We start from the raw sequence: 11752 nt of genomic DNA on the forward strand, positions 1-11752 counted from the left end.
TACCTGATTCTTACCATATCATTGGCAAACGGTATTATTTTTTTAATTATATATTTTCACATCTCTCTCTCTCTTTCTTATGGTACGATAAAATCGATAAAGTGGGAATACCAAGGAGCATTCAAAAACTCGGAAGAAAGAAAGAAACAATATATGTCCGGGAAAGATTCTTCAGGGTGATTAAATTTTGTTAGGGGTGCTTGGTGGTATGAGTTTTTGTAGAATGATGGGTCCCTTTCTCATATGTTCATCATTATCATCTTATTATTACTGTGACCCATAGTAATAATAATGGTAAAAATAATAGCCTACTATTATTTTATTATTGTCCAGTAAGCAACTCCGTTTCTCCTTACGACGGATTTACCTTCAAATAAGAAATAAGTAGATTGTCAAAATATAATAAATAATAGAGGGACTGATTTCAATGTACAGTTATTTTCATCAGAGAAGTATAATTTTCATTTGGGTTGGTTATTTTAAATTATCTCGAGGGTTTGGGTTTTTAGTCTCCTTTTGTATAACTGTACTTAGTTTAGCAGTAGTATTCTCATTGTATGAGCTGTTTCCCCTCTTTCTCTTCTTTCTCTGCCGTCTGCTCTTGAACCCCAAAGGCCCATGCCCTTAATACCCTCTCTTATGCCTCTGGGGGGTTTCTTGACTTCACCTATTCAATCAAACCTTGGGGAGGTTCAACACCGCCTCCTTCGTAGTACTTTCTCATAATTTTCCCCCTCTCTCATTCTTGAACCTTTTCCTCTCTCACTTTTTTTTTTTTTTTTTTCTCTCTCTTTTAGTATTATTGTTATTCTTAATCCCTTGAAACTATTGCTTCTCACTGACTTTGCATCAATTGATTGACAAGTGGGCACGCTTCACTTGCATGATGAGAGAGAGAGAGATCTGCAGCATTTCAGTACTACTACAGCCGCTGTTAGGGTAAAACAAACAAATTCAATCAATCAATCAATCAATCAACCACAAAATTGGATTGCCACCAGAGAATTTGACAAGATCAACTACCAAAAATAAATTTCAGTTTTCCGAGAGGAATCAATTCTTCTACGGATGAAAGTATGTAATTATTTTCTGTTCTATTTCTTTTCTTTTTCTTCTATTTTATTTTATTTCCCCCCCTTATGTTCTTAAGCTTTTCCTTTTTCCCCATGATATCACGCTACCGGTTGGTTTGGTTGAACCCATCTCTGCCGCCAACCGATAGTTGACCTTAATTCCTACTTGCTGCTACCACTACCACTTTTCTCCAGTTTCCCTCTCTCCGGGCTAACGTAACCGACTATGCTTCCCACTAACAGCGACTTCGTGCCGGTATACTGACACTCGGAGGACTGGTCGCTCACTACTACTATTGTTAACCTTCTTTTTTTCCCTATTAGATTTTTTTAACCCTCTCTAACTTTTATCCCACTCCGCACTTCCCTTCCTGTTATCGACCCTTTTTTCTTGAATTTTACACACTCCTCACTTGCTCCCTCCTCCTTCGCCCGCCGCCCCTGAACCCAACCGGCCGTTCGGGGGTCGTGTCAGTTCTCGGTTCCCCTCATATTTCGCCCATCGCCTAGATTTCTAAACGCGCCGGCCTCGACCGAATGTGCGACTCGACTTGTCGACCTCTTCCCGGACTCCATGCGTTCAGCTCGTGACCCATTGGATGACAGAGACCCTCCATTGTTCGAGGACGGTTGCGCAGCGTACGTTGGATGCCGACGTCTGCAAGGTAACATTTTCTGCCGAGTATATGTGTACATGTGTGTGCGTGTGCCCGTCTGCGTCCTGCGTGTTTTGTAGCGACCGCTCTTGAGAGTGCCGCTGCTGTCCGATTTTCATCGTGCGTTTCCGAACAAGATGGAGTCCGAAGGTTCAAATGGACCCAAACGGAACTCCATACATCAAGGTTTTTACAGTCGCCCCGTGGAACGGCGTGCAAGCAAAAAATCGTCCTCCAGGGACCGGCATGGCATGGTTTACCCCGAAAGCTTCAGAGATACAGGCATCCGTACGGTAACGCCAGACTCGGCCGCTGAGACCGCAAACCATTCTCCTCTGTCGGACGCGGAGCACCTCTCTTCAAGCGCAGCCCCGTCGCCTCGTATGACCGCCAGAACAAGACCCTCCAATTTAGACACTCGCCGCGACTTCCAACCCTATCATCCGCCGGGCGACGAAGAAGAGCTCCAAGTGGAATCTAAGAACCAACGGGCGCGATCTCGGACCACCACCCTGGAGGATCAGCGCAGTGAGCTCTCCCCGAATTCATTTTTTCTCAAGTCGCGGAGCCGGTTAGGCTCCGTCAATGCCGCAACTCCTCAGTCAAGGCACTCAGACGAACCAACTGGCTCGATCGGCTATCCATCAATACAATCACCTACCTATCTGAGCCAAACCCTCGGGCGTCATCGGGTCAGTCGAGCCTCGGGGAGCTCAAGCTTCCTGGCGAGTGTCGCTTCCAATCCGCCTCCTTCACCTTTGTCGAGTACCGATTCTGCGAAGATTTTGCAGTTAATGAAGACCACATGCGGGAGAATGCATGGCATCCTTTCCTTCCGCACCGCCTCCACCACCGCTTGGACGTCCGGCTACTGCGCCATCAATGTTGCTACAGGAAGTTTAATTTACCAGGCCAAGGGGGAGCCTGCGTTAGCTAAGACGTTGATTCCGGACCTTCGTGGCTGTCAGGTCCGCTCCCTTGTCGACCCGGAGCTTCGGACAAATTATCTCAGTGTATCCACGTTTACCTCGGGGCTTGGAGTGGAATTAAGGCCTCACGTAAGCGAAACGTTCGATTCATGGCTCGCAGCCTTGCTTTGCTGGCAGCCGATCCGGCCCAAAGGCGTTCAGAATAAGATGACCAAACCCCAATCGGTTGCGATAGGCGATCGTCGACTTGCCGACCGTAGAAGAAACTCCGAAAGCACGGTTCAGAAGGAGGCAGCCATTATCAAAGTGGGTAAAATGCTCCTATGGGATAGGCCGAATGCCTCAGGTCCACGGCCTTCGTCTGGTCGCCGAGTGTCAACATATCGCCAGCAACGCGCGCTCTCCTCAGCCTGGCAAAGAGTCAGCTGCACGCTGCAGGAAAACGGCGTTTTCAAACTCTTCACCGAATCTGATATCACTTTTGTCAGCTGCATCCAATTATCTCAGCTTTCCCGCTGTGCTGTGCAACGGTTAAACTCGTCCGTTTTAGAAGACGAGTTCTGTATCGCCATATATCCGCAATATGCGGCTCACTCAGTGTCGGGGTTGACGCGTCCAGTGTATCTAGCCCTCGAAAGTCGGGTGCTATTTGAAGTATGGTTCGTTCTTTTGCGCGCCTTCACAATCCCAGAACTATACGGCCCTGAAACGTCGATCGAAGACAATCCGGTGAAGTCTCCAGGGTCCGATGCTGCCGCAGCCTCTATTGCGGACATGTTCCGGATTGAGAGGATGCTCTCCGTGAGAGTGACCGAAGCAAAGTTATTCCGTGGCAGGTCGGCCGAGGAGGCCCCTCGAAGTCGCAAGCAGTCCCGCTCTCATAGCAATTCGACCCCAACGGGCGCCGTGAACGATTATTATACCGACATCTTGCTCGACGGCGAGATTAGAGCCAAAACTGCCGTCAAATACCGCACGGCGAACCCTTTTTGGCGAGAAGATTTTACTTTTAACGACCTCCCACCGGTCTTGTCTCAAGTTTCGATACTCATCAAGACCCCCAATCCAACCCAAAAGGACTGGTCGCTCATTTCACATGGATCGTATGCCTTGAGCCAGGATACCTACCCCATGCGCGTGTTGGATGATGTCGAGATATCCTCTCATGACGCAACCTTCGGGAGGGTAGAACTTCGACTGGATGACTTGGAGCCGGGCGTGGAGATTGAGAAGTGGTGGCCGACCCTAGATGATCGAGACCAACCCGTAGGCGAAATGCTGATGAGAGCTCGGATGGAGGAAACTGTCGTTCTCATGTCTCATGAATACACTCCAATGTCCGAGCTTCTCCATTCCTTCACCAACGGACTTACTATCAACATGGGCCAGATTCTATCTTCTGAACTTACGCTTCTCTCCGAGGCATTGTTGAACATATTTCAGGTGTCAGGGACCACCGTGGAGTGGATATCAGCCTTGGTGGAAGATGAGATTGATGGACTTCACAAGGAGTCCACCGCAAACCGGCTTAGATATACTACGAGGATCCATTCCAATGATACAAGAGAATCCGGACAGGATAGAGAAGTCCTCGTAAGGGATTTGGGGCGAACCGCAACCGTGGAGGCCAATCTCCTTTTCCGAGGGAACTCCCTCCTCACAAAGGCGCTAGACTACCATATGCGTAGACTGGGAAAGGAATATCTTGAAGAAACGATCGGGGAGCGCCTACGTGATATAGACGAGAGTGATCCCGAATGTGAAGTTGATCCTTCTCGCGTGCACCGTTCGGATGACCTGGAACGCAATTGGAGGAATCTGATCTCCCTCACTACCAGCGTCTGGAAATCGATCTCGGGCTCCGCATCGCGATGCCCTGCCGAGCTGAGACTTATATTTCGACATGTCAGGGCATGTGCGGAAGATCGTTACGGCGATTTTCTCCGCACTGTCACCTATAGTAGCGTCTCGGGCTTTTTGTTTCTGCGATTCTTTTGTCCGGCAATCCTTAACCCGAAGCTCTTTGGATTGCTCAAAGGTATATGATTCGTCGTCTCCTGCCTCTATCTTCCCTGTTTGTTCTACTCTTTAGGCTAACGCAACATAGACCATCCTCGCCCTCGAGCCCAACGCACTTTGACCCTGATTGCGAAAGCTTTACAAGGATTGGCCAACATGACTACATTCGGAAGCAAGGAGCCTTGGATGGAGCCCATGAACAAGTTCCTGGTTGGTAATCGTGCCGAATTCAAGCAATTCGTGGATTCGATTTGTGCGATACCCGCCGACCGACCAACTCCAATCGTCACTCCTTCTTATGCGACTCCAATTCAAATCCTCGGCCGTTTGCCTCCCACATCACGAGAAGGGTTTCCCAGCCTTCCTTACTTAATAGACCACCCACGAAGCTTTGCGACTTTAATACGGATATGGCTCGAAGTAGCACCTGAGAGGCTGCATGATGCGGGGGATCTCGACCCGGCGATCAAGAAATTCCATGAAATGGCGCTTCACCTCGACCGGCGAACCAAGGAATGTTTGAGTAAGGCTGAACAAGCCGAGCGCCCAAGCGGAGACCTTGAGGTCAAGTGGGAAGAACTAGTCGATTCTATGGAACGGTCGGCCACTTTCTATGAGGAGAGCTCCAAACCCACTACCCCGGCCACTGAGACGGCAATTGCGGGATCTGCGACTGTTGCTGGAAGTCACCGAAACTCAATCGGTTACTTTGCTTCACGGCCTTCCCTCCCTCGCCGGTCTACTGACTATGCCGCCGACGGCGATGATGACACCCCTCCAAGCTCTTCGTCGGCTACATGGGACCAAAGCCGCGTGCCCTTCTCTATACCGCGATGGTCCGACACCCGTGAGAGCACCGGCAGTTCCAAGAATTCTTCTACATACTCTCTTGAATATCCTGACTCGTCCAAACCTCGGAGGTCCAGTATAACCAGAGAGACGACGAGTAAGTACCGTTTTTTCGATTTCGTTCCCGCTACCTCTAGACGCCGAGCCAAGGATCGAGATCATGCTCAGCAACATTCTCGTGAAGAACTCCGAAACGAGTTTTGACGGAATCTGACGACAGCCTTGACTATTTTCCTTGGCTACCTCATCTATATATCATTCTTGCATATCTACACTTCATGACACCGATACATGGCGGCATGGTTGTTGCATGCGATTACCTTAACCTTTTTGCTTTCTAGCTCCCCTTATAGGGGTTGCCGATTCTCTTTCATTTGGATTGCGTTTTGACTTCGGTTTGGGCGACCGTGGAGGCTGAAATGATCGCTCATTAAAAATTTAGCAGGCGGCAACGGTTTTGTATAACACGGCGGATCTGTGCGAACAAATCCCTGCATCTTCTGGTGTACATTCTTCCTTTTCCCCTACACATGTGCTCATGACTTGACGCGTTTCCCTTCTACTTCTCCCGATTTTTGGAAAGCATTTGTCATGGTGTTGATACCCTGCTCTGATTGCTGTTTTTGACGTGGGAAGCAAGAGATCCTACGAGCAACGTTGGATGTGATATACCATTGTCCTGGGTTGCTGTGAATGGCAAGGGTCTTGCTAAACCGGGATGTTGCAAAAAAAAAACAGTGTCTCGATTTGTGTAAATAGTGTTTTCTCCCTTCGTTTTTTCTTCATATTCTTTTGGCATAGATGAAATGAATATCCAATTTACGTGGATAGACCACTACTCCTGTTGGATAACATCTTTTGGGTTATGAATGAATGGCTTATGATATTGAACCTGCGTCCGGTATAATTGTTCACCCCCAGAGAGTCTAGCATAATGAACGAAAAAGCCAACATCATGATACAGATAAATCCGGGTTGTTCGAGGATAGATAAAAGCAACGAAGAATATAAATACAGGCAGACAAACGCTCACGGGATAGCTTTTCACATCCACAAACAGATCTTTCCACTAGCCGTGCCAGCGGCTATCCAATTCTTGCTCCTATGGAAGACTGCAACGGCAGGAACGGCAGTAATGCCATCGCCTCCAAGTTGCGCCAGCTGGTCACCCGAACTACTGTAAACGTCGACGAAGCGATTCATATTTCCGACGCAGAATCGTTGGATATGCGATTGGGGATTTAGTTGCCACTGAGGACGGAGACTGTAGAGAGTTGAGTTAGTCTTCACTTTGATCCTATGATCATTATCTTTGGGTAGGGGTCATACATGGTAACCCATCGTCCAGTTTGACAGTTATGCCGTACCACCGTATCAGGCTTCATTTCTTGGTCTGAAAGGGTATGCCCTGGCTTCCAGGAAGCAATACCTTTAGCACCAAAGTCGTACAACTTCAAGCTATCGTCGTAAGATGAGGTCGCAACCTGACCAGCGCTGTTGAACGCCGCATGAGAAACTGACAATCGACTCTGGTGTTCCCCCACAGGAACAGGGTCACGATGTGATAGCTTTCGGATGTCCCAAAGTCGCATAGTGCGATCCAAACTAGCTGTCGCAAAGTAGTGCGAGTGCGCCGGGAAGAGCGAGAAGCCGCCTATCTTCTTCTCGGATAAGCGCCAGACGGCTACTGAATCTGTCTTAGGTGTACGTATATCATATCGACCAAACTCCCCCTCCAAGGTAGTCCAATAGAGAGTGTTGGGATCATCGACAGCCATATCCAAACCAGACAGCGGAACATCCTCTGACGTGGAATCTGGGGCGTACCGTTCCACGGATGTTGTCTTCTCCAGGTCCATTTCTCGGATGGAGCCGTCGTAACTAGCTGTATAAAGGTAGGTAGGTTTGGAAGGATGAATCGCCATGGAGCTTATCGTGCGGGTATGTGGTTTCAAAGTGGTCAGGACGGGGTCTGGGTCGTCGTCTTCGTCATCGTCCTCCTCCTTCTTAGTTGAGGTTGGCTTTTCCTGTGATGCATCCAGGACACCGAGATGACCCATCTTGTCTCCAGCAAAGATCAATGGCTTCGTCTCCGAAGGGTGGAACGTCATGGTGTACACTCGCTCAGGGGTGAGCTTGATTCCTATAGCACCATTAGCCTATTAGGTCCAATGATTATGCGGCACGCGTGTATCGTACGGTTAGGCTCCCAAGGCTCCCACAGCTGCAAGTCACTCATTTCCTTCCTCAATGCTTTTAATTCTTTATCCGTGGTCTTTTTAATGTCATCATCGCCAAACGTCCGTTGGTAAGGCATCGCAACGCCCTTCGTGACAACATCGACACCGAGCAGGCCATCTCCGCTAAGCTTTTGCCCCGAAACAAAAATATCATTCAGCGAAAAAGAGTCTGACTTCCGTACCCTCTTCGCCCTCTCCGCCTCCTGGAACGCATTTTGCTCCTCTGATTTCCGCTTCGCCACCTCGCTTTCCGCCGCGATACCCCTCAGTCGTGAGGACATACGCCGCGGTGCAGGCGACTCCTCTTCCTTCTTTGGTTTCTTTGGGATCGCCTTTTTCTTCGACTTTGCTTGGTCCCCCGTTGAGCGATTTGGCATCTTCGGCGGGAAAAGGCCGGAGGACTGCGCATTCAGCGATAACTTCTTGAGCAGCGCATCGCGCTCTGCGATATTCGCGAGACGCTGCTTTTCGAATTCAGAGATCTCTTCGCTACCCATGGTGTAATGCTGGATATCTCTATATTGGGGCTGTGCGCCGTGCTATCGCAGTTTCGTCCGAAATTCCAAAGTAGTACTTTTCGCCTGCGCGGAGAAAGTCAGAAACGCGTTCAGCGGCACCGCGTAGTCACGTGCATCTTAACAGTCTAGATTGGATTCCATGCCGGAGCTGCAGATATCAAATATCAGCAAAAAAAACCTCTAGCGTTACTACCTACCTCACTCAACTGATAGACTCAGTGGCAGGCTGGTTCTGCAGAAAAGATTATATATATACTACCTGACAAGTATGCCGAAGTCTCTTCGTATCTTACAATAGAGTTCTTCGTCGGTTTTTTTTTTTTTCTCTCTCTCTTTGATACTTTGTTCTCGCAGTCCAGAACGATGAGTAGCCACATTCATCGCACTTTACTAGCAGTGACAACACGCAATTCTCTTGCTCCATTCCTTTACCAGACTCGCACCCTCTCCGGTTCTATCCCTCGTTCATTGAGATGCCGCCCACAGGCATACTCTACCTCGAGCATTAGCAGTCCCGAGGACAATTCGCAAACTGAATCCCTCAAGTCTTCTCAGAATGACAGCGGCGCAGATACGCCATTGGTCTCCCAGCATCAGACTGAGCATGAAAATGCGCCCACGCCACGACGCAGCTTTTTGCAACAACAGGCCGGCGCGGTTTCGAAGCATCGTCCTAGCCCCCCGAAACCGAAGCCTCTGACCATGACCCGCGGCGAAAAGCAAGTGTTTAGCGATTTGTTGGAGCAGTTGGGAGCTGTCAATTCAGATACAACAACTGCCACAGCAACCGAGACGCGAAAACCGGAGTTGAGCGAAGCTGATAAGAACGAGATGGCGCAGATCTCGGACATTTTCGACGAGGTGCTTAGGGACTTGAAGAAAAAGAAAACGCGGACAGCGGTTGCGAAGGATTCCAGGGGTCGTTCATCGGAGGATACACAAGTTCATGTCACAGTTCAGGATCCGGAGTTGCAAAAGAGACTCCGGAAGTCTAAGTACACTAGTGCGGACATTTCGGAGCTGTTGGATAGCAATCAGATATCTACAGGGCAGGCGATTGAGTTGGTTGTTAAGAAAGAGGCTGAAAAGATCGAGGGCGCCCTCCGGACAGCTATTGACGAGGGTAAAGGGGATACGGGGGTGTGGGATGTTTGCAAAGAGAGGATATTCTCCATGCTGCAACACCTCGGAGATACCCGTTTGGCTCAAGCTATTGACATGAGTCAAGATAATAAGCAAACTGCGGATTCTCTTTCTACCGCCGCGGATACTTCTTATCTGGAGGTGCCCTCGTCCGTCCCAATGGAACCCGTTGTCACCACGCTCTACCCCAGGATGCTCCTCGTGGCTTTCCGTCTTCTCAACTTGCACTTCCCGAATTCTCCTCTTATCAGCCAATTCCGAACCACGATAAGGTCCCATGGCCGCGCCTCTGCTGTTCTCGGCAGCTCGACGGGACTTTACAATGAGCTGATCTACTTCTACTGGCGCGGGTGCCACGACATCCCCGGGGTAGTTTCTCTTCTGCAGGAGATGGAGGTGAACGGTGTAGAGCCCAACAATCGCACGTGCGGGCTGTTAACCGGAATTGTCAACCAGCGGGACCGGGACTTGAAGAAACATCGGCAAAGCAAGCAAAACGAGAAGCCAGGTTCGCAGCGTGAGCCATGGTGGGATCTGGCGCCGAACCGAAAAGCTGTACGCGAATTGCTCGGGCCTCAGGGATGGATGCATCGGCTGGAGCTGCGAGTGCAGGAGAAAGCCCGGATTGATAGACGGTCCAAATAATACGGTTTCCTAACTGATGGGGAATCTCGACAATACTGTATATTTATTAAGACAAGCACATAACAGAGACATAGAACCACCCAGCCAAGACCAGATGTAATAATAGTACAATTTATCCAGACACGTCCGTTAAGTTTAAATCTTCAACCCCCAACTCCGTCCCAGCCCTATAGCTGTCGACCCCATAAACCCTAAACACTGCTTGAACCCGGTCAGCTTCTCCCCGACAGCCTTGCTATCCTCCACCCGCCGATCAACGAACGCTTCCGTCTCCGAGAGCCCAGGACTCTGATCCCGAGTCATCACCACCTCCGACGACGCATAGATAGCCGCAACAGACATCCGCTTCGTATACCAAGACGCATCAACCGAGGCATCGCCCGCAAGCGTCAAGATCTCCGACGAAAGCGCATGCAACTCCGACAACGAGAGAGGAATATTACCGGCAAGAGACATGAGCGCCAAAGCCTAAGCATCACAGTCGATTGTCAATCAGCGCAATCCTCAAACCGGCCACCAATGGGCTAAACAATAAATAATAATGGAAAAGGTAATTGATAAAAGAAAATGGGGAGAAAAAGCACCTACATCCTGCCACTGGTGTTTAATATCGGTATTCATCTTCAACCTCTCCATAATCAACAGCTTGGTCTTGTCCTCAACCGACAGGTTCTTCCCGGCCTTCACCCGCTCATCCTTCTCGAAGAGGCCGTCCTCAACGCTTGCGCGCAACAGGCCGCGTCGACTCGCTAGCCAGAACAGAACGAGGTCGAACTCGCCGCGCGGGAACAACTGCACCGAGACGTCTAGGAAGCCGCTATCGCGGGCGCCGAGGGTTAGGGCGTTGCGGGTGAAGCCGTGGGTCGGGACGTGGCGGAGGGCGGCGGAGAGGATGGTTGTTTGGGAGTTTGTGTATTCGTGCGCCGGGGGATCTGGGTGGTATTCGGAGTGGTAGCGTCGTCTGGTCGGGGTTGCAAAGGAGAATGTGGGATGCGTTGCTCTTGTAGGGCGGCATTGGCGGGATTGATGGTGGAGTTGGCGGTTGCATCGGGGGAATATTGAGCGGGTGGTGCGGAGGGAGGTCAGTTGGCGCTTGGAGGTTGACAGGGCCGCTTGATAGCGGGTTAAATGGAAGGGTTGAGCCATGGTTGTCGAGATTGGGTTAATTGCAATGGGTGGGTTTTCGAGATAAGAGGTTTTTGATGTCGCGGCTTAATGACTTAGGAAATTCTGTTGGATTTTCTCGGGTGGGCTTAAGCGGTGGCCTGAGCGGAGCCAAGATTGGAATTGACTGGACGTCAGATGATGTACGCAGGGGAGCTTGTGGTGCTTTCTGGAGGTCCCGGGGTTATGGTAGGGTTATTTGATTTGATTTTTTCTGAGATCAGTTAGTGAGTCGTTCAGGGCGGTGAGGTACTCTTGATCAGTTGGTTGAAGGGTGTTGTTGGTGTTGTATATATGTGTAGAGTAGGTAAGCGTGTGTTTATGTTCATGGAAGTATATTCGACTGGACCTATTTATTGACTGGTTGAGACCCGAAATTCCCCCAATGCGCGTAGATTTCCACAGGGCTGCTCCTAGTCAATATATTGCTAAATTAATTAGTTGTATACGATAGACAGGCTTCCTATATTTATTCGAGACATCGAAGCCAAGCTACTGTATGTACATGATCCGGTC

At 49.7% G+C, this 11752-nt stretch overlaps 4 protein-coding genes across 4 annotated transcripts; 2 read left to right on the top strand and 2 right to left on the bottom strand.

Annotated features, from left to right (window-relative positions):
• Positions 1-1461: 1461 nt before the first annotated feature.
• Positions 1462-6365, top strand: BDW43DRAFT_67459 (GTPase-activating protein BUD2). The gene is made up of 2 exons (XM_032050371.1): positions 1462-4696; positions 4766-6365. The coding sequence occupies exons 1-2, from the start codon at positions 1867-1869 to the stop codon at positions 5728-5730; spliced, it is 3795 nt and encodes a 1264-aa protein (XP_031900906.1). The 5' UTR covers positions 1462-1866; the 3' UTR covers positions 5731-6365.
• A 1-nt stretch (position 6366) lies between these two features.
• On the bottom strand, positions 6367-8455 carry BDW43DRAFT_67452 (WD domain protein). Its single transcript, XM_032050370.1, has 3 exons — positions 7726-8455; positions 6856-7669; positions 6367-6790 (listed from the first exon to the last, which is right to left on the bottom strand). Exons 1-3 carry the CDS (start codon positions 8261-8263, stop codon positions 6571-6573), a joined length of 1572 nt encoding a protein of 523 aa, XP_031900907.1. The 5' UTR covers positions 8264-8455; the 3' UTR covers positions 6367-6570.
• A 192-nt stretch (positions 8456-8647) lies between these two features.
• On the top strand, positions 8648-10072 carry BDW43DRAFT_299990 (uncharacterized protein; the record flags this gene model as incomplete). The annotated part of the gene is made up of 1 exon (XM_032044826.1): positions 8648-10072. One exon carries the CDS (start codon positions 8648-8650, stop codon positions 10070-10072), a length of 1425 nt encoding a protein of 474 aa, XP_031900908.1.
• A 67-nt stretch (positions 10073-10139) lies between these two features.
• Positions 10140-11508, bottom strand: BDW43DRAFT_67413 (uncharacterized protein). The gene is made up of 2 exons (XM_032050369.1): positions 10661-11508; positions 10140-10540 (listed from the first exon to the last, which is right to left on the bottom strand). Exons 1-2 carry the CDS (start codon positions 11216-11218, stop codon positions 10208-10210), a joined length of 891 nt encoding a protein of 296 aa, XP_031900909.1. The 5' UTR covers positions 11219-11508; the 3' UTR covers positions 10140-10207.
• Positions 11509-11752: the final 244 nt, after the last annotated feature.

The sequence above is a fragment of the Aspergillus alliaceus genome (assembly GCF_009176365.1).
Source record: "Aspergillus alliaceus strain CBS 536.65 unplaced genomic scaffold BDW43scaffold_19, whole genome shotgun sequence".
Lineage (NCBI taxonomy): Eukaryota > Fungi > Ascomycota > Eurotiomycetes > Eurotiales > Aspergillaceae > Aspergillus > Aspergillus alliaceus.